The 20,516-nt window shown below is 39.9% G+C and overlaps 1 protein-coding gene across 7 annotated transcripts in view; it reads right to left on the bottom strand.

Annotated features, from left to right (window-relative positions):
- The window catches only part of HELZ (helicase with zinc finger), a 155,842-nt gene that overhangs the window by 19,149 nt on the left and 116,177 nt on the right, over positions 1-20,516 (bottom strand). For all 7 annotated transcript variants that reach the window (XM_027047953.2, XM_027047957.2, XM_027047955.2 and 4 more), the window contains 4 exons: positions 16,702-16,781; positions 11,840-12,410; positions 11,223-11,439; positions 9,593-10,109 (listed from right to left, as the gene is read on the bottom strand). In XM_027047953.2, the coding sequence (XP_026903754.1) occupies positions 9,593-10,109; positions 11,223-11,439; positions 11,840-12,410; positions 16,702-16,781 (1,385 nt within the window). The remainder of the gene's footprint in view (positions 1-9,592; positions 10,110-11,222; positions 11,440-11,839; positions 12,411-16,701; positions 16,782-20,516) is intronic.

Below are 20,516 nucleotides of genomic sequence, written 5' to 3'. Positions count from 1 at the left end.
GTTTCAGACAATGAGTTTAAAATTTCAGATTTTTCTTCCCACAGAGGGAAATTTCCATGAAATTTACACTGAAAGACAAGGGCCTGCAACTATAAATTTCAGAAGGTAATAAATTTCAGAAGAAGATCCCTCTATGCAAAAGAAAGCTATTTCCAACAGAGAATGCCTTTTGTATTTCTACCTATACTTCAGCACTATGGACCCCTAAGCTGTTTAAAAGTATCAACTATACTTTTCTTCCCTTGTTTCCTGACCATGTTTTGTTTCCTGTTATTTTACACAGTTCTCACTTTCTTTCACGAAGAGACTATTCCTTCCACATCTGTCTCCTGCCAATCAGATTGTCCCTTTACTTTTAGACAGCAGCCCATCAATGTTTGACTCTCCAGTTTCATTTTGGAGTCCCTGGTCTCAAATCATTTCATTATTTATTGCTTAACAGCTCATTTTACTCTGTGAGAGATCCTTACTTCTAGGTTCAGTATCGAGTCCACGCATGTTTGTGTGTTTATAAATATTTATTATGTTGCTAAACATACGCTCATTTTCCAAGAAATCAAGGGCTGTCTTTCTAAATATCAAAATAGAATACTAAAATTTCAAAAGCCATTTCAGGAAAAACTAATTCACTAAGTTCATATATAAATTTGTATTTGTTAGAGATGGGTTGTCAGTGTAAGTAAAAAATTCATCATCTGCTTACCATTACCATTGTCTTATAAAGTATACCTCTGATGTATGAGGTTACCAAGCCATTTTACATGTATACGTATAAATAAGTAACTGGGGGAAAGGTCAGAAACTAAGTTAATTAGGGCTCTATTTATAATTATACTATCAAATCTAATCCTAAGGAAGAGCTAAATGCTCTACTAGAAATTCCAAGTCTCATTAACTACGGTGCCAGAAATTTTCATTAAAATAGAACACCTCATTTAAATGATTAGCTTTGACACTTTGAGCATGAACGGAGGTGCAATTTATTAATCTGTTGATCACGATCTCCGTTATATGCATCAGATGGTTTATTAGATACCATACATCAACCATCCCTCTGCGAAGACCACCTGGCTGTACAACGTAAGTCACAAGCTATCCTCACCCTCTTCTAAAGTAGGACAGGCAGAACATGTCAAGCAGCCAAGAATATACTCTTCAAGTTACACTCGTACAATACTTTGCATCCAAGAAGGGAATTTGGGGGCGTGGGGTAATTAGACAAGACTCAAAACTACCAACTAACTTCAAAACTAGAGTTCTTTGAAGGGAAAAACGAAAACTAACAGATGAGTCCAAAGTGTCTTTGTTCAAAAACCAACACGTAAGACCTATTTCAAAGCAGATTCACCACAGAGGCATCTCTAAGACACCGTCAGCAAGTGCTGCTTTGCTGAAAGCCCCTCAAGATGAGTGACTTACGGGCACCCACTCCCCCTGGAAGGCCATTGCCACAACACCACCGCTGCGACACAAGAACGTGCAGCTTCAAATTCTGAGGCTTTTCCAGGGGAGCTTTTAAAAAAGAATTTGCCGTGTATTACTCATAAGCACTTTTAATCAAACTGTTTTACGATGAAATACATCTTAAATGGCAAAGGCTTTGTTCTGTACTAACTAGTGTCAGAATTGCTGGCTCTATGGTAACGTTTTTAACGTGGTGAAACTATGCCCACTTCAGAAGAATGAGGATTTGTCTCTCAAGATAAAATAACTGGAAAATATAATGGGAAAAGAAGGCCCCATTCATAACAGAAAAAAACAAGGGAAAAATCAACGTAAGAGGAAATTTAACCAGTAATAAAGCTGCTACAGAATTTTACAGAGGGACATTCAGACAATAAAAAAGGAAGGGAGGGAGAGAGGCGGGGGTGGGGGGGAAGAATTAAAATATTTGCACCAATAAAAGATCGTACCAGTTCCTAAATGAGAGGTTTAATATATTGGTAAAGACAAAGTTTCTCCCAATTTAAGGTATATGTTTGATGTAATTAAAAAAAAACAAACAAGAAAGGCTTTTCTTTGGGAGTAGGGGACGGTGTGGGAGGGGGAAGAGTTCACAAAGGTATTCTAAACTTATAGTAGAAAAACCCAATGACTTTTTCCCTCGACCTCTACAAGGAGAAAAAAAGCAGTAAGGAAGACTTTATACTATCCAATTAGAATACTACAAAGGCCTCAAAAATTAAAACAGTGCAATTCTGGTACAGGAACTATACATACAGAGGAGGAGAAAAATAGAAAGTCTGGAAACAGATCCAAGTTTACACCAAAGAACAGCATCTCACTCAGAAGTTAAATTATAAAGTTGTCATACAAAGTGGAAAATCTCATACAGAAAAAATTACCCGTGAAAAATTGCGAATCATGCCAAAATTACCAGAAACTGAGCCCTCGGAAGCTCTGAGGCCAAGAATTAACTTCTACTGTTTCTCTTCACGCTTCCTCGCTCCCCACTCCCGCAGCAGTCGTTGGAATGCAAGTATGAGACAGTGCTGCTGTAAAGAATTTAGCATTTTCGTAAGAAAGCTACTATTCTGTATGGTGATAATGCAATAATTTAGTGAGTATGAAGACAACTGGCTAAATATTTAGAGAAAGATTACATCATAATCCCAAGCTTACCCTGAAATTTAAAATCCAATTGGAGCAACTGGTTGATCTATTTTCAATCAGGAACGGTCCATAATGTGGCCCAGGGCAAGGATGGCACCTGTGCCATCAGCTCCCCTCCTTGCCCCGTCATCAAAAAGAACTAGAAGAGGAAGGAGGGTGCTGGCACCACGGCCAGACCACAGTGCCCCGGCCTCATCCCAGCAGCTGAGGGCCAGGGCTTCTGCTACATTTATGGTAGGGTAAGGAAAACCCATGTAAGGAAAACCCATGGACTTACGCCTTGAACAGCTAAATGAGAATACTCTGAACATGTTAAGTAGCAAAAAATGTTACAGAATAGGATCAAGATCCCATTTAGGCGCCATGACTGGTGGAAAGAAAGGTTTGATGGGGTGATATAACTGAGCACAGCAATTTGGGGCGGGGGGGGGGGGGGGCTGGGGGGGGAACAGTTTCAAGTTTTCCCAACAAGTAATCAACCAAATGTTCCTATTTAAGAATGCTATAAAACCACATGTTCATCTCTATGAACGCTATGAAGAGCCAAGTGTTGCAGTAGCTATCTTGGTATCGTGAAATTAGAAATAATTTCTCTAACTGCTACATTTTCCATTCTGACGGTGTACTTCATTTGTCAAAAGGAAACCAAAATTATAAAAAAAGAAAATACTAATGAAACAATATGAAAAACCATCTCTGTTCACGTTAACTGTTAAGCTAACACCTAGATGTTTTCACCTCACGTAAGATTAATCTACCAAGGTTTCTCACAATAAAAGAATTCATAGTATGGAAGGAAACAAGACATTTTTCTGTATTGTTAATGTTAAAGAAACTATTTTAAAAGGCTGGAAAGAAATGGCAAACACGAACTATTCATTCTATGAGATGATTCATATAAAAATCATTTTGTACCACATAATGCACAAACACTATTATCCCAATGCACTGAAAATGTCAAATCTGCAATGCGGTAAAAACAAGATTTTCCTTGTCGAGGTATTTTTTCCGTGTCGCAAGACAGTCATCATTAGTGAATCTCGTGCATCGAGATAAAGGTGACTAAAAGTTTCTGCAAGAGTAATTTCATTCTAAGGACCCACTGACAATCGAGGGCACTTACACACAGCTTAACAGTAAGTACTGTCAAACATTAAGAGCTTGAAGGTGCAAAGAATTTAAATTCCAAGACCTAGGGATATTTAAAGGACATGAATCACTATTTGGAACTATTTAGTAAAGTATAACTCTTCACAGATGCTGGTAAAACCTTCGGCACACTGGTCTGTCCACATGTTATGAACTCATGTGGCAGCTTAAATCAAAAACATCACAAGAGGTATCAGTAAAGACAGTGGAGTCCATCGCTCCATAAACGCAATGAAAATACTGCCAAAAACTGTCACCATCAAGTTTCTTGAAATTCAGGAGACTAACGCCTACAGCAACCAGGGGAGCATTTCATCAAGAAAAAGAGGGAAAATTCAGCAAGGATAGTGAGCTCTGCAGTATTTTAACTTACTCTATCTAGTCCCAACACCCTCCTCTCTCAGGCTCGGTGGCTCAGTGAAGACAGGATCCTGCATTTCCAGCACCAGCACCGGCACCAGAGGGAGCAGAACAGGCCCCGTTCTCAAAGAACTGTAATTATTTGTTGTGACCTGTCTGGTAGTCCCAGGAACAGTGGCTCAAAAACAAACAAACAAAAACACCTGCCTTATCTTGTCTAATTCAGAACTTAACCAGTAATAATAAGGCCGTATCAAAAACATTCGAAGGCAAATGTTTTTTAGTCACTGCTACCTGAACCAAACAGCAGACTAACCAAAAGCTTTGGAGGCAAGGCTGAGAAATGAGATGCTTTGCGAAATAAGGGCTTTGAGGAGCCACTGCGGGCTGATCCGGAAGTTGTGCGGCAGCAGGAAGTGAGGGCTAAGGCAGAGATGTCAACGGCCTGGCTGAGCACGGAAGGGGTGCCCAAAAGCACAAAAACTGAGCCTCTGAAAAAACTGGGCCGTGGTTTTAGTCCCAGGCGTTTAAGGAAATCTCCATGCAATGATTAGCTGACCATTAAGCTAACAACATAAAGACTTCAGAGGTGACACATCACAACCACAGACTTTAAAAAATTAATTCAGCATTTTACAATTAGTTTAAAATTATTTTTTAGCTGATCAGAAAAGTCACTAAACAAATGACAACAAAATAAAAAAGCAAAAGGATGAGAAAAGAGATTCCATGCAAACCGTAGTGAAGAGAGAGCTGTGGTGGCTGCACAAAGATCAGGGAAAAGACAAAAAATACTTGAAGACAACAACTGTTATGAGAGAAAAAGAACGTTATATAATGGTGAAAAGGTCAATCTGTCAAGAAGATATAACAATTATAAATATACATAAACCTAACAGCAAAGTGCATGAAGCATAAACTGAAGAGTCAGAAGATTCAACATTAATAGTTGAGAGATTTCATTCAAATACCCTACCTTCACTAAGGGATATAAAACCTAGACAGAGATCTAAAGGAAACCAAAAATTTGAACAACATATAAACCAAACAGACCTAACACTCCACCCAACAAGAACAAAGTATTCATTCTTCTCCAGTGCACTTGAAACATTTTCCAGAAAAGACCAATGTTAGGCGGCAAAACAAATCTCAGTAAATTTTAACAGATTAAAATTATACAAAGTATATTGTCTAACCACAGTAGAATGGAATTAGAAATCAAAAACAAGGAAATTTTAAAAACTCACCCTAGATACACTTGCTTTTCTCTAATTTGCCAAATATTCACCTTAAACATCATACTAGGGGTTCTGGCCAGGGCAATTAGGCAAGAAAAAGAAATAAAAGGTATCCAGGGGCACCCGGGTGGCTGGCTCTGTCGGTTGAGCGACTCTTGCAGTTTGTGAGTTCAAGCCCAACACTGGGCTCTGCACTGACAGTGCAGAGCCTGCTTGGGATTTCTACCCACCCCCCCCCCACCCCCTCCCCTGCCGCCTCTCCCCAGCTTCTTCCCTCCTTCTCTCCCCCCACCCCCACCCTCTCTCTCAAAAAATACACACACACACACACACACACACACACACACACACACACACACACACACAGAGAGATTTTAAAAGGCATCCAGATTGGAAAGGAGGAACAAAAATATATTTGTAGATGGCATTTTCTTCTATATAAAAAACCGCAAGGTATCCACAAAAAATCTATTAGAGCCAATTAAGAGTTCAGTAAACTTGCAGATATATAATCACTATATTACTAACTGTATTTCTACACACTATTAATAAACAATCCAAAAATGAATTAAGAAAACAATTCCATTTACAACAGCAGGAAAAAGAATAAAATACCTTCAGGACAAATTCAACAAAAGAAGTGTGAGATTTATACCTGGAAAACTACAAAATGCTGTTGAAGAAAAATTTCAAAGGACCTACACAAAAAGAAAGATATCCCATGTTCAGGGCCAGAGGGCTTAATACTGTTAAGATAACAATACTTAACAATACCCAAATTAATCTGATTTAAAGCAATCCCTTTTAAAATCCCAGCTGACATTTTTTTTTTTTTTGGCAGAAATTGACAAACTGATCCTAAATTTCATATGGAAATTCAGAGACCTAGAGGAGGCAAAACAATCTTGAAAAAGAAAAACAAAGAACAAAACTCACTACAAAGATACACTGTATACAAGACAGTGTGGTAGAGACATAGACCGTAATGAATAGAATTGAAAGCCTACAAGTAATCCCATACATCTATGGTCAATCGATTTTTGACAAGGTTGCCAAGACCATTCAATGGAGAAAGAAGTCTTTTCAACAAATGGTACTGAGAAAACTGGATAACCACATGCAAAATAATGAATTTGACATCGCTGGATGTAATACATAAAAATTAACTCAAAATGGATCAAAGAACTCAATGTAAAAATTAAAGCTCTTAAACTAGGATAAGTAGATATAAATCTCCATGACTTTGGATTAGACAACAGTTTCTTAGGACATCAAAAGCACAGTAACAGGAACAACAACAACAAAGAACAGAAAAATCGGACTTTTTCCAAATTAAATTGAAATTCCAATTTCATGCATCAAAGATACTATTAAAGTAAAAAGACACAGAAGGAGAAAATATGGCAAATCATATATGTGAAAGGAATCTAGTACCCAGAATATATGTAAACACTTTTTTAAAGTTTATTTATTTTGAGAGAGAGAGAGAGAGAGAGACAGAGAGGGCACAAGTGGGGGAGGGGCAGAGAGAGGGAGGGAGAGAATCCCAAGCAGGCCCTACCCTGTCAGAGTAGAGCCTGACCCAGGGCTCAATCCCATGAACTGTGAGATCATGACCTGAGCTGAAATGAAGAGCTGGACGCTTAACTGACTGAGCCACCCAAGGACCCCCAGAATATATTTAAAAACTCTTACAGCTCCACAACAAAAAGGTAACCAACCATGTTTCAAACTAGGCAAAGGATCTGAATGGACATTTCTCCAAAGAAGATACACAAATGGCCAATAACCACATGAAGCGATGCTCAACATCGTTAGTCATTAGAGAAATGCATGGCAAAACTACAAAGAGATGCCACTATATACCCACTAAAAGGCTATTTATATTTTTTTTAACAAAGGAGATATTGGAACCCTCATACAACAGTACTGGGAATGTAAAATAGTACAAGGCACTGGGATAAACAGTTTAGCAGCTCCTCAAAAAGTCAAACCTAGAGTTACTAGAATGACCCAGGAATGCCAGGTACATAACTAGCCAAGAGAACAAAAAATATGCTTTCACGCGAAAACTTGTTTGGCAGAATTATTCACAATAGCAAAATAAAAGAACACAACCCAAATGTCCACCAGTTGAGGAAGAAATCAACAAATTGTGGCATAGCCATACGATGGAATATTACTCAGCCATAAAAAGGAATGAAATACTGACACATGCTACAAAGTGCATGCACTTCGAAAACATTACACTAACAGAAAGAAGCCAGGCCACATTCAGTATGATTCCATTTATATGAAATGTCTCCACGGAGGCAGAAAGTAGATTAGTAGTTACTAGAGACTGGAGGCATGAGGGGAGTAGGGAGCAACTACTTAATGGTTATAGGGGGGTCTCTTAGGGTGACAACAATGTGCTGGAACTGGAGAGTGGGGGTGGCTACATGATATAGTACATATGTTAGAATCTACTAAATTGCAGTTTAAAATGATTAAAAGAGAATTTTTTGTTATATGAATTTTATCAGAAATAAATACAGGGGTGCCTGGGTGGCTCAGTCGGTTAAGCATCCGACTTCAGCTCAGGTCATATCTCAGGGTTCGTTGAGTTTGAGCCCCACATCCAGCTCTGTGCTGACAGCACGGAGCCTGCTTGGGATTCTCTCCCTCCCTCTCTTTCTGACCCTTCTCCACTCTCTCTCTCTTCCAAAATAAACTTTAAAAAAAAGAGAGAAATACATACGTAAGTACATAAAACATCACGTAACTGAAAATGACATTACTGCACAGTTGTTAAGCCTTTCCATTACATTTTGAAATAATGTCAGATATGTGTCAATTCTTTAAAGGTATGGTTCCAAATTTCTAGATCCTCACAATACATATATACAGATACCAATTCATCTTATGCTTATAATTTATATTAGGAACCTGAGATAGCAATTAAGTTGTTTTCATCACAATAATTATATGAGACAAGCCAATCAATGTATGCTGGAACGATCTGAACAAATGACGTCCAAAACTCTACAAATAAGATATAGAACCATGCCTATGAAACTGGACTGTATAATCAGCATATACAGCAGAAAATTGGCAAAACATCTGAGTTAATTGAGTTAATTTCAAAGCCCTTAGAAGTCACCAAGGATGGGGCGTCTGGGTGGCTCAGTTGGTTGAGCGTCCGACTTCGGCTCAGGTCATGATCTCGCGGTTCCTGAGTTTGAGCCCCGCGTCAGGCTCTGTGCTGACAGCTCGGAGCCTGGAGCCTGCTTCGGATTCTGTGTCTCCCTCTCTCTCTGCCCCTCCCCTGCTCCTGCTCTGTCTCTGTCTCTGTCTCTCTCTCAAAAATAAACATTAAAAAAAATTAAAAGAAAATCACTGAGGAACTGCCAAAATGAAGCTATTGTCAAAAAAATGTTTTCAGATATTAAAATAGGAAATGTTTATCCTGTTTTAATAAAAAGACATCTGTGATTGATAATGACCACAACCAGCTTTATAAATTCTTACATTTAATCCCCACAAGCTTAAAGAGAACAGCTAGACAACGTTTTTATAGTCTACACCAATGGTACCATTTTGTAAGTTTCATAACCCGGAATTACTAAGATTTTCGTATCAGTGAAGGTCCGCAGAGATTCTTTTTGGAGATACCAAGTATCTTAAGACAAAAACCCAGTTTGCCATAAAATGTTCAGCACTGCAGAGTCAATCCTGTACTACACGCACAGCCCAGTGACACCCGGGAACGAGCACTGCCACGGGTCAACCGCCCCCACCCACGAAAGCACCAGGAAGGGTGACAAGATACAGCACAGCGCTAGGAATTCACCGCTGGCTGCAAAAGCCATCATCTATGGAAAGCTTAATTAACAAATTCATAACTGACACACGTAACGTAAGTGAAAAGATGAATCACTGGAAACCATTTCCCCAGATTAGACAGAACAAAGCTGCTTGAAGGAAAGGCCTCCTCAGGTCAGTCAAGTGTGAAATGTTCCGAAACAGCAGTAACAGACTCTAAGGGCATGTTTCAACAATAACGGACATTCTACAAAGCCTGAAATAGCACATAAGAGGGGAAATTAAAAATACATTCCAGGAAAAGATTATCTTTAATGACTACTAAATTCACGAAGATCTGTCCACCGCTCTCATCAAATCAATAAATACTAGCATTTTCCACAAAAATTTAATCCCAAAAGCAAAAAAAGGAAAAGAAAGACATTTACCTCTTCTAAGCTAGGGAGCGAAGAAGAAGATACTGTTCGAGATGACAGTGGGTGAAATGGCTCTTGACCAATAGCGTGTTGATGATTCTGTATTTGTACAAAAGGGTTCTGCGGTGGTCTGTGAGGCAAGGGAGGTAGGCCGTAGGGAAAACCCGGCCCCATTAGGTGACTCTGTTGTAAGTTAGCAAAAGTCCACGCTCCGTCAGGCGCCAGGTATTTCAAGGGAGGAGGGGCAAGGTGTTCGGATGGCAATGAGAATGGTGAGCTGAAGAGCTGGGGCGGCAGGCGCTGCGGAAATGCTGGGTTGTTGGCTACTTCGATGTCTCTGCTACTGTCATTAAAGTTAGAAAAGTGGCCACTGTGGTCCGTGCTGGACGGGGGAGGCGGGGCTGCTGGCGGGCTCCTGCTCTGAACTTGTCTATATTGCAAAAGTCTTGATTGAGGTGGTGGCATTTCAGCCAGTTCCCGTGTTTCACTTTGATCACGATTAGACAGTTCTCTGATTAAGTCTTGAAACCTACATAAAGACGATGAAATACGAGGACAAGAAAACAAAGGAAAAGCTCCATCACATCGAGGAGAGCTTAGTCAACTACATGGGTTAATTTTTACAGACAAAAGTGAAAATACTTCATTAGAACTCACGGTAATTAATCTCAAAGGTGAGCATTAACACTCAACAGATGTGGAATCGAAGACACTAAATATGCCCCAAGTATCTGATTTCTTTCTTTTCCCTTGGCATTAAAACCAACTGTCCTGTCTCTACGTGTCTTCGATAACTGGCAGTTATAAAAGGTCACCCCCCCCCCCCAGGGGGGCCTGGTGGCTCAGTCGGTTAAGTGTCCGACTTCAGCTCAGGTCGTGATCTCAGGGTTCATGGGTTCGAGCCCCGCATCAAGCTCCGTGCTGACAGCTCGGAGCCTGGAGCCTGGAGCCTGCTTCAGATTCTGTGTCTTCCTCTCTCTCTCTGCCCCTCCCCTGCTCACACTCTGTCAATCTCTCTCTCAAAAAGTAGATAAACATTAAAAAAAAAAAATTTTTTTTTTTTTTTTAAAAAGGTCACCATAATGGTGGACCTTTTATTCAGAGGGATTAGGAAATGCTTCGTTGCATCCACATGACACTGGCCATAAAAACAAGTTTAGAAGGAGGACTGAACCTGCATCAAGGTCCGTAGTTCAAAGCAGATAGAATTCTGTGCGGCTAGGAAAATAAACTGATGATAAATTTATAAACTTTAACTTTCCACCTAATTTACTTCTGTATCCGTTCATTTCTTGCATTACTACTGAGTACGAAAAGGTGCTCACAGTGATGATACATTTCTTTTTCAGGAGAGCCACAAAGCATGGGGCCACATTAATTTTCAATCCCCAACACAGTCCCCACCCAGATGTGCACTTCTAAATGGATTGTCTCTAGCATCTTCTAAAGTTACTTCTAAATGGATTCTCTAGATTGTAGAGTCAATCCTAGCACCGTGTAGCACATGCCTAGAAGGCCAGCATCCAATTTCTTTGGGACAATACCGCAACTTGAGGCTAAAAGGGCGGTATCCAAGAGAGAAGGCTGCGTGGGGGAAGGGGAGCGGTCCCGGTGCGAGGCTGTTCGTATTCCGCAGCAATACCTGGAGTCTGCGGTTTCTGCTTCGTCCTCCGCGCTGCTGGGGAGCTTCCAGTCCGCTCTCACTGGCGGCTGAGGAAGATGCTGGAGGTGAGGATGAGGATGGTGGTGAGGGTACGGAATACTGCCCTGACTGAGATAGGCGTGATGCTCATTCCACTGCTGGAGCCGCACCTGCTGCTGCCTCAGTGTTTCCAGAGCTACACTCCCATGCATACGATCTGCAAGATATTTGGGGAAAGATTCAGTTTTCACGCATCTGGGGTTTCAAGTTAACTCTTCCAAGAGTCTCTGCAACCAGATTTTCTTCCCCAAAACAAAGAAATGCCTACGCTTTGGGTTTTGGAGAAGGCAAATGTCTTCTAAATTTGCCAGTAACTAAAGTTACGGTAACGGTGCTGATGACTGTTCCTACGTCATCATGTCAAGTGGCACCAACGGGACGCTTAACATTACAGAGCATTTGGAACAAGATTCTGACTTACACTAAGTGACTGACGTCTGCTGCCATCACTTGAAGAAATGAATCGATCCTGACCCAAAAGAACACTGCACAGTACATGTCGATTTAAGGAAATAATCTCTGAATTTGTCACACCCAGCAGTGACAGGAGAACTTACCTAAAGCCTCCCCGATTGGCAATCCCGGGGGAGTCTCATCAGTGAAGTTATTCAGATGGGAAGGAAGGAGGGGGCCGGGCTGTGCGATGGCCCGAAGAGGGCTGTGGCCTTCCTGCAGCATGGGAGGGGGCTGCTGCTCAGGAATCACAGCCTCTGCAGGAGGGGACTGGGGCCGGTGAGAGACCGCACTATTAAAGAAAGCGCTGTTGGGCCCTGCCTGATAGGCAGGGGAAAGTTGAGGAGGTGGCTGCTGAGTCAGCTGATTCAACGGATTCTGGGGCGGGACTACCTGATTCGGTTGGGGCGGCAACTGATTTGGTTGTTCAGGCAAATTATTCTGCTGCTGATTTAACAAGGCGTGCTGCTGCGGAATTGGAAATGGTGGTCTTGGTAGCTGGGGAAGGGGATGAAAATGACGATTGGGGATTGCATACTGTGCGTGGGGAGCAGGGAGAGGAAGATTTATATGTCTCGGGTTGAGATTATCTTTGCGATGAAATTTGGTATTGGGATAAACAACACCAGGACGCGACTCAGGACTTCTGTTCTGTGGATTTGATTCCAAATCAATCTAGAAAAAAATAAGAAGTCTTTCTTAACTGCGGACGATCTGGGTCCTGTGGCTCTCCACCTTTTCCCACCCCTAGCACATCTGAAGGATATGAGACATTCTTATCAGTAATAGCCAATGCTACGTGCCCAATCACTTTCTGACAATCAAATGAGGGAATAAACATTTTTTAGACCAGGAAAGATGAAACAGAAAAACCCGTAGTATATTTGAGTCATAAGAAGACATATTGCCATTTTATTAACACATCCACTTTAATTCCTTTAAAAGCATGATTTTTAATTTCACACTTTCTTCCTCAGAAAGATAACCATTTATTTCCTTCTGATATAAATCATTATAATGTGTCCTTTCCTACCAATTTTATTGTTTTTATACATCTCTTTCTTCAAACATATCTATATTAATTTAAAAATACTTGTCTCAATTTAAACAACTTTGAAGTGGACAAATACATACTGTATCACCTTTGTATAACCAGTTTCATTGTCAATTTTTGCCATTAGGTATTGATATTTCTTCTCTCAACAAACATTTACTGAGAACCTACCAAGGGTAGTGCCGGAGATTAAAGGACAGTAAGAAGACTGAGTCTGTACCCTCAAGAGCTTACAGCCAAGGGCTGGCAAACTACGGTTCCCAGGCCATTTCCAGCCCACCAAACTTTGACAAATAGTTTTACTGGAACACAGCCACCCTCATTCGTTTACGTATTGTCTACGGCTGCTTTCTGACCATTTCTGACCACAGTGGCAGAGTTGAGAGACTCCAACACAAACCATATGGCCCATTAAGCCTGAAGATTTACCATCTGACCTCTGACCTTTTGCATAAAAGGTCTGCTTAGAGGAGGCTTCGAGTCCAGCAGAAGACACAAACAAGGAAACATAAAATTAGGTGCTGTAAAAGGATGTGATAGAAGGTCCTAGTGCCTGACAAAATTAAAGGTGGCTTCACAGAGGCTAGGACATTTGAATTGAGTCTGGCACAAAGATCTGGAATTTTCCAGTGAGGGAAGGACATTCTAAGTAAACGTAACAGCCTAACAAGGAGGGACAGGCAGGGAGAGGAGAAAGAGTAAGGCAGATTTGAGGAGCAGGAGAAGTTCTGTGTACATACAGCTACAACATCACTTGTTTATATGTTAGTTTTCCCCTTCTTGACATCAGATAACACTGCGAGAGCCCAATTATACAAGACCCAGAATGATTCAATACTGAGTATAAACATTTTTAATCCTGTAAACTGTGGTAAGCTACCGAAGGTTTGTAAGCTATGGAGTGCTGTCACCCTTCTGCAACCTATGTTTGATCACAAAAGGTGACAATGTGAAAAATGAAATACAACGTGGAAAGAAGCTATTTTTCTTTCCCCTCTCTGTCAAAACACTCAATAAGCTGCTTCGGTACATCAATCTCCTGTTAAGTTTCAATGTGGAAATAGTCACGGAGTACTGCAAAGTACTCGCCTCACCAAAGGCTCTGAAGCTAAACACAGAACCGACCACTCTTGAGAACCCAGAACAAACAGCCTGTTCCTGAATTGAAGCCGTGGGACTCCTGGCGACCAAGCTGTTGCAACAATGTTTGTTTGCAATGTACCAATCGGGCCTCGAGTGCCTTTTCACCTCTAATCACCAGTTTAAGTGGATTGCCACTTGAATTTGGCCAGTAATGTCCCTAAGATTACTGGGCGTTTATAAATCATCTATAAAATGAATGAGAAGAATGACACCTCCATCCCAGTCTCCCAGCAGCTACAAGGCCTGCTCTTCAAATGTCCCAGAACCTGTTACCCAAAACGGCATTACAAATATGGGCGGTCTTCAATAAAGAGTTGTCATTAACTGTCTAAATCATTCGACTTTATCTGCAAAATAAAAGTTTCAGAACCTGATAAAGGCTCTTTATAAACAAACATGGTCCCCCACGAATCTTCATCTTTCTGAGACTGATGTCACATTCAGCTGGGATATACTTTTTTCCATAAGACACTGTTGATATTCACACACAGATCGCATGAGGGAGGCCGTGATTAGATGTCAAGGTTGTTTGTGGATAAGCTGCCTCCTTCACTTCTGACTTTGACATGGACAGGAAGCTAGGCCAGTCATAGGAGCCTAATCAATACAGTGCTACTCTTTGACACTACAGTGGGCTAAGCAGGATAGAGGGAGCCGGAGAATACTATTATCAGAATGAGATCATCCCACGTCACTCTCCTCTTCATACTGAGGCACTGAATCAAGGACAGCCAGGAAATGGTTTTCTGCGAGGCCCCAGGACAAAGCATCAGAGTGGAAAGAAATGAAACGTGTCTATTAGGTTGCCTAGTTCCTGGACAGGGAAAGAACAAAAGAGAAATTTAAAAACAACTCGAGAGATGCTTCAGTATCTCAGCTTCGGTTGCTCCCATAGCACCCAAGGCTCTTGCGGACGTTTTGTCCTGTGCTGCCTGTGACTGCACGGGCTGCCACGGCATCGTAGCGTGCCATTTGTTCCCTCTCGCACCCCTTTCCAAACACACAGAACTCCTATTTGCACTGCAGCTCCCTCCAGACTCAATCAGGAAGTTCCACTGGCGGCCTCATTTGCACTCCTCCAGTTGGTAGTAAGTCCTTTCAGTTGTAGAAACCGTGAGTCAGAGCTGCTTATGGAACATAAGTCACTGAGTACAGAGAACGGTTGCTTAAAGCAAGCTGAGGTTGGGAATACAGATTTGGAAGTCATTATCATGCAGCAGAGATTTAAAACGATGGAACTGACCTAGTTTGTACTAAGAAATCATAGAATGCTGAGAGGAGTAGGACAGTGACAGAACCCTGGGAAACCCCAACATTAGGACGAGGGACAGATGGAAAGGGGGGGACACGAACTCATAAAAGAGGCAGGTCACGTTAGACAGGGTTGTGAAAAGTAGAAATGTGGGGCAAAGAAACCAGAAGAACAAGATGGTCAAGAAAAATGAAGTAGAAAATAGAGCCAAATACCAGAGAAAAGACAAGTCAGACTACAACTGAAGTGTGTTCGTACAATCTGCTCACTTGAAGTGCAACGGTTTTCAGTGAATGTCAAAGTCGAATACGAGGCTGCATTGGTTCAGGGCCAAATAAGAGATGAGGTGGAAAGGTGAACTTGGGGAAACTATAAAGGAGATGAGGGTTAAAAAGAAAGTGTCTTTTAAAAAAAACGGTCGATTGGTCAATTTATTTACTGGCTGAGAAGGAAGAACTAGCGGCTGGAAAGAATTTAAACAATTTAAAGATGACTGAAGAGAACGGACTAGGCCTATGAGGTGACCAGAAGAGGAGAAAGTAGTCTCAAAGGAAACTCCTTCTCTTCTACCAGACTCTTATGTGGTAATAAGAAAACAGGGTTGTTAAAGGAGAAAGGGGTAAGTCTAAGGTCTTAAGTTAACAGGGTGAAATCCTGATGTGGCAACTCTAAAGCAAGGTCATCTCCTGATCATAAGGATAACTGTAGGTGGAAGGTATCAGGCACGAGAAGAGCTGCTGAGAAATCGGGCAAAGGGAGCTACGTACATGTAACAAAAGGCAGAGGAGCCCCCTGGGTTCCCTGAGATTAGAAAATATTAATTTCCACTGGCACTAATTCAACCAATGATTTGATTTTCCCTAACTGGTCCACAACCACAGAAGCAAATAAAGGAGATGAATGGGTGAGTTAAGAGTTCAGCATTAGTTACGAAATGAATAAATCATGGGGATAAAAGGCACAGCACAGAGAATACAGTCAATGGTATTGTAATAGCCTTGTATGGTGGAAGATAGTAACCGCACTGTGATAAGCATAGAACAGACAGACTCATTGAATCACTATGTTGTATACCTGAAATTAATGTAACATTGTGTGTCAACTACACTTCGATCTTAAAAAAAAGTTAAGGACTTATACAGTAGATGTGATGAGAGAACAAGGTGAGCGACATAAGGAAGTTAAGTCTTCCCTATTCACGAGAACAGTTCTTTCCATTCTGAGATGATTTTCAATGACACGTCTATAAATGTGTCTCACTTACTACTTCATCATACAAAGATTCTAAATTCAAGTCTATCACTGACCAACAATTTGAGAAAAGTATATGGATAAAGCAAACAATAGCCAAAGAAAAGGTGAAGGGGATAACACGACCCAACAGGTCCCCATGAAACAATAAGCATAAAAGATATACATAAAAAGAGAAAATTTTCTTTAAAACATCAACATTCCAAGGTGATCAATCAGACTAAAACCCATTAGGATAATGCATTCACTACATGTAAGCAGCATACCTGTTTGGATTCCATAGGCTTTTTCTCTGGTGTTCGAATCTTACTAATTTCAGGTCCAGGATTATTTGTATCACTTTTACCTAAGAAAATATTTTTAAATTCTTATAAATTGTCTCCAATGGATGTTACATTTCCAATGACTAACCATTATTAGACAGAGCAGAATAATTTGAACATTTTTCATCTATTGTATCAATTTATATTACTGCTGGGGTTTTGTTTTTACTAAAGTTTGAGGGTTGTAGTTTCCCTGCAAGAAAGAAAATTTATAATTAAAGCAAACCTCATTATCAATAAAAAAGATTAATAAAGGAATAACCTTAAAACATGAAATAATTTCAAAGATAATTGCCCATTCTCCAGGAATTTGTAGCCTCGTTTTTCCTAAACCAGTCACAGAAAAGGTACTGAAATTCTTACTACTTATAAAGGCTCAATGTTTTGGCCATTTACAAATATAATTAAGCAAAAATGCAAATAATATATCAATCCAAATTAATAAAGAAATCTAAACTGAATAAAGATATTCTGAAAGGGGTGTACTTATACTCCTTAAAAGTAATAGATAGCAAACTAAATGTAAGTGAATGAGGAATAGCAAAGGAAACAAAATTAAAGTGTTTTTAAAAATCACAATTATAACAGAATTAAAAGATGCTATTTCACACATGTGAAAGGATTTTAATCTATAAGAATTAACTGCTGGATATTTTAAATTCCTTGAAAAAAATCCTTGATTTGGGTTCTTGTTTGAAAACACTCTTTTAGGAAAGCTACTGGAACTCTCTCTGTAAAATGAATTCTCATGCCAAAATAGCCTTACTACTAAACTTCAAGAAATGAAAACTACAATGTCTGAAGATGAAAAATACACTAGGTAGAACTAACAGATTTAGACACTGCAGTATGAAAACTTAATGAATTGGAGGCATAGCAATAGAAGTTACACAAAATGAAATGCAAAAAGAACAAAAGAATTTAAAAAAGGAAGTGCATCCATCAACTGTGGGAAAAATTAAATCAGCCTAATATTTGGGTTGTTGGAATTCCTGAAGAGAGGAGAGGCAAGACATAAAAATATCTTAAGAAATAAAGGTCAAAAGTTTCCAAACTTGATGAAAATTATAAAACCACACAGATCCAAGAAGCTCAACAAACTTCAAACACCAGAGGCATGAAGACAACTACACCAAGGAACAGCATAATCAATCTACTAAAACCAGCAAAAAAGAAACTCATAAAAGCAGTCAGACGGGGGGAAAAAGGCACATTACATATAGAAAAAACAAAGACAGGATGACATCAGATTTCTCACTAGAAATAATGCAAGCAAGAAAACAGGAGAGTAGCATCATTAAAATGCTTAAAGATAAAAATTGTCAACCTTGAATTCTATACCTTGCAAAAATATCTTCTTTCAAAAATGAAAGTGAAACAAAAATATATTCAGGCATACAGATGCTGAAATAATTCATCACCAGTAGATCTACACTATGAGGAATGTTAGAATTTCTTCAGGCAGAAGGAAAATTGTATCAGATGGAAGCATGAATATACAGAAAGAAATAAAGACTACCAGAAATGCTACCTACATGGATAGATCAAAAAATTATTTTTCTTATTATTTAAAACTCTTTTTTATTTATTTATTTTGAAAGAGACAGAGTGCAAGCAGGGGAGGGGCAGGAAAAGAGAGAGAATCACAAGCAGGTACCACGAAGTCAGTGACGAGCCCATGTGGTGCTCAAACTCACAAAACCATGAGATCATGACCTGAACCGAAATCGAGTGTCAGGCGCTTAACTGATAGAGCCATCCAGATGCCCCTAAACCTCTTTAAAAAATTATTTGGTTGTGTAAATAATAACAATGTTTGGCCTTATATGTAAAAGTAATATGTATGGCAATAATATCATAAAGGCCAGAAGACGATAAATTGAAATACTGTAAGGTTCTTTGTACATGAAATGGTAAAATATAAATTGGAAAGGAGTCTGTGATAAAGATATATACTATAAACTCTAAAGCAAACACTAAAATAATAAAGAGTTATAGCTAATAATCAAAAAAGGAGATAAACTGGAATCATAAAAAATATTCAACGAATCCAAAAGAAGACAGGAAAAAAAAGGCAAGGGGAAACAAAAGAAGATTGGACAAATTCAAAATAGAGAGCAAGATGATAAAATCAAGCCTAATTTATATAATTAATTATAAATGCTCTAAACACCTCAATGAAAAGGCAGAGATTGTCACACTGGATTAAAAAAAACATCAAGGGGTGCCTGGGTGGCTCATTTGACTCTTGATTTCCATCCAACTCTTGATTTTGGCTCAGGTCATGATCTCACAGTTTGTGGGATCGAGCCCCACGTCGAGCTCCGTGCTGGCAGCACAGAGCCCGCTTAGGATATATTCTCTCTTTCTCTCCCTCTCTCCTTCTCTCCCTCCCTCCCTCCCTCCCTCTCTCTCTCTCTCTCTCTCTCTCTCTCTCTCTCTCTCTCTCTGCCTCCCACGCCCCCTGCTGGCTCTCTCAAAATAAATAAACTTTAAAAAAAATCAAGAGCCAACCATATGCCATCTAAAGGAAATGTGCTTTAGGGTCGCCTGGGTGGCTCAGTCGGTTGAGTGTCTGACTTCAGTTCAGGTCGTGATCTCACGGTTCATGGGTTCGAGCCCTGCGTCAGGCTCTGTGCTGACAGCTCAGGGCCTGGAGCCCGCTTTGGATGCTGTGTCTACATCTCTCTCTCTACCCCTCCCCCTTCCTCCCTCCCTCCTTCTCCCTTTCTCTCAAATAAACAAACAAAAATTTAGAAAGAAATGCACTTTAAATATAAAGACACAAATCAAGGAACCTGGGTGGCTCAGTTGGTTAAGCATCCAAGTTCATCTTGGGTCATGATCTCACAGTTCAAAAGTTCATGCCCCGCATCGCGCTCTGTGCTGACAGCTTGGAGCCTGGAGCCTGCTTTGGATTCTGTGTCTCCCTCTCTATCTACCCCTCTCCCTACCCCCACCTCAAAAATAAACAAACATTTAAAAAAATTTTTTTAAATAAATAAATATAAAGACACAAAAAGATTAAAAGTAATAGATCAAAAAGGAAAGAAAAAGGTCAAAACAGATATACCATGCTACCACTAGTCAAAATACAGTTAAAGTGGTTACATTAGATATTAACAAAGTAGACCTCTGAGCAAAGACTATATTACCAGGGATAAAGAATGTCATTCAAAAAAAGACAGCAGAGTTAATTAATCAAAAGCACATAATCCTAAATGTTTATACTCCTAATAAGAGAACTTCAAAATTAACCAAGCAAAATTTAAAGGAAAAATAGACAAATACCAATTGTACTTGGAGATTTCAATATTCTCCTCCCAATACATATTTCTTTAAAAGAAGACAGAAAATGGGCAAGAATATAGTACACGTGAACAATTCTATCAATCAACTTGACCTAAGTAACATTTATAGAGTACTCCATTCTTCTCAAGTGCACATGGAACATTCACAAAGATACACCATATCCTGGACTGTAAAACAAATCTCAGGAAGTTCAAAAGAAAAGAGTTTGAGTCATACAAAATACGTTTTCTTGCCACAGTGGAATCAAAGTAGAAATCCACAACATAAAAATTCTTAGAAAATCCTCAATAACTGGAAACTAAAACTCACCTTTCTAAATATTCCATGGATCCAATTTCAAGTGAAATTAGCAAGTGTACTTAAGGGGTGCCTAGGTGGCCCAGTCGGTTAAGTGTTTGACTCTTGGCTTCAGCTCAGATCATGATCACAGTTTGTGGGTTCGAGGC

Source organism: Acinonyx jubatus, chromosome E1, assembly GCF_027475565.1.
Source record: "Acinonyx jubatus isolate Ajub_Pintada_27869175 chromosome E1, VMU_Ajub_asm_v1.0, whole genome shotgun sequence".
Taxonomy (NCBI): domain Eukaryota; kingdom Metazoa; phylum Chordata; class Mammalia; order Carnivora; family Felidae; genus Acinonyx; species Acinonyx jubatus.
This window is presented reverse-complemented; position numbering and strand designations above follow the sequence as displayed.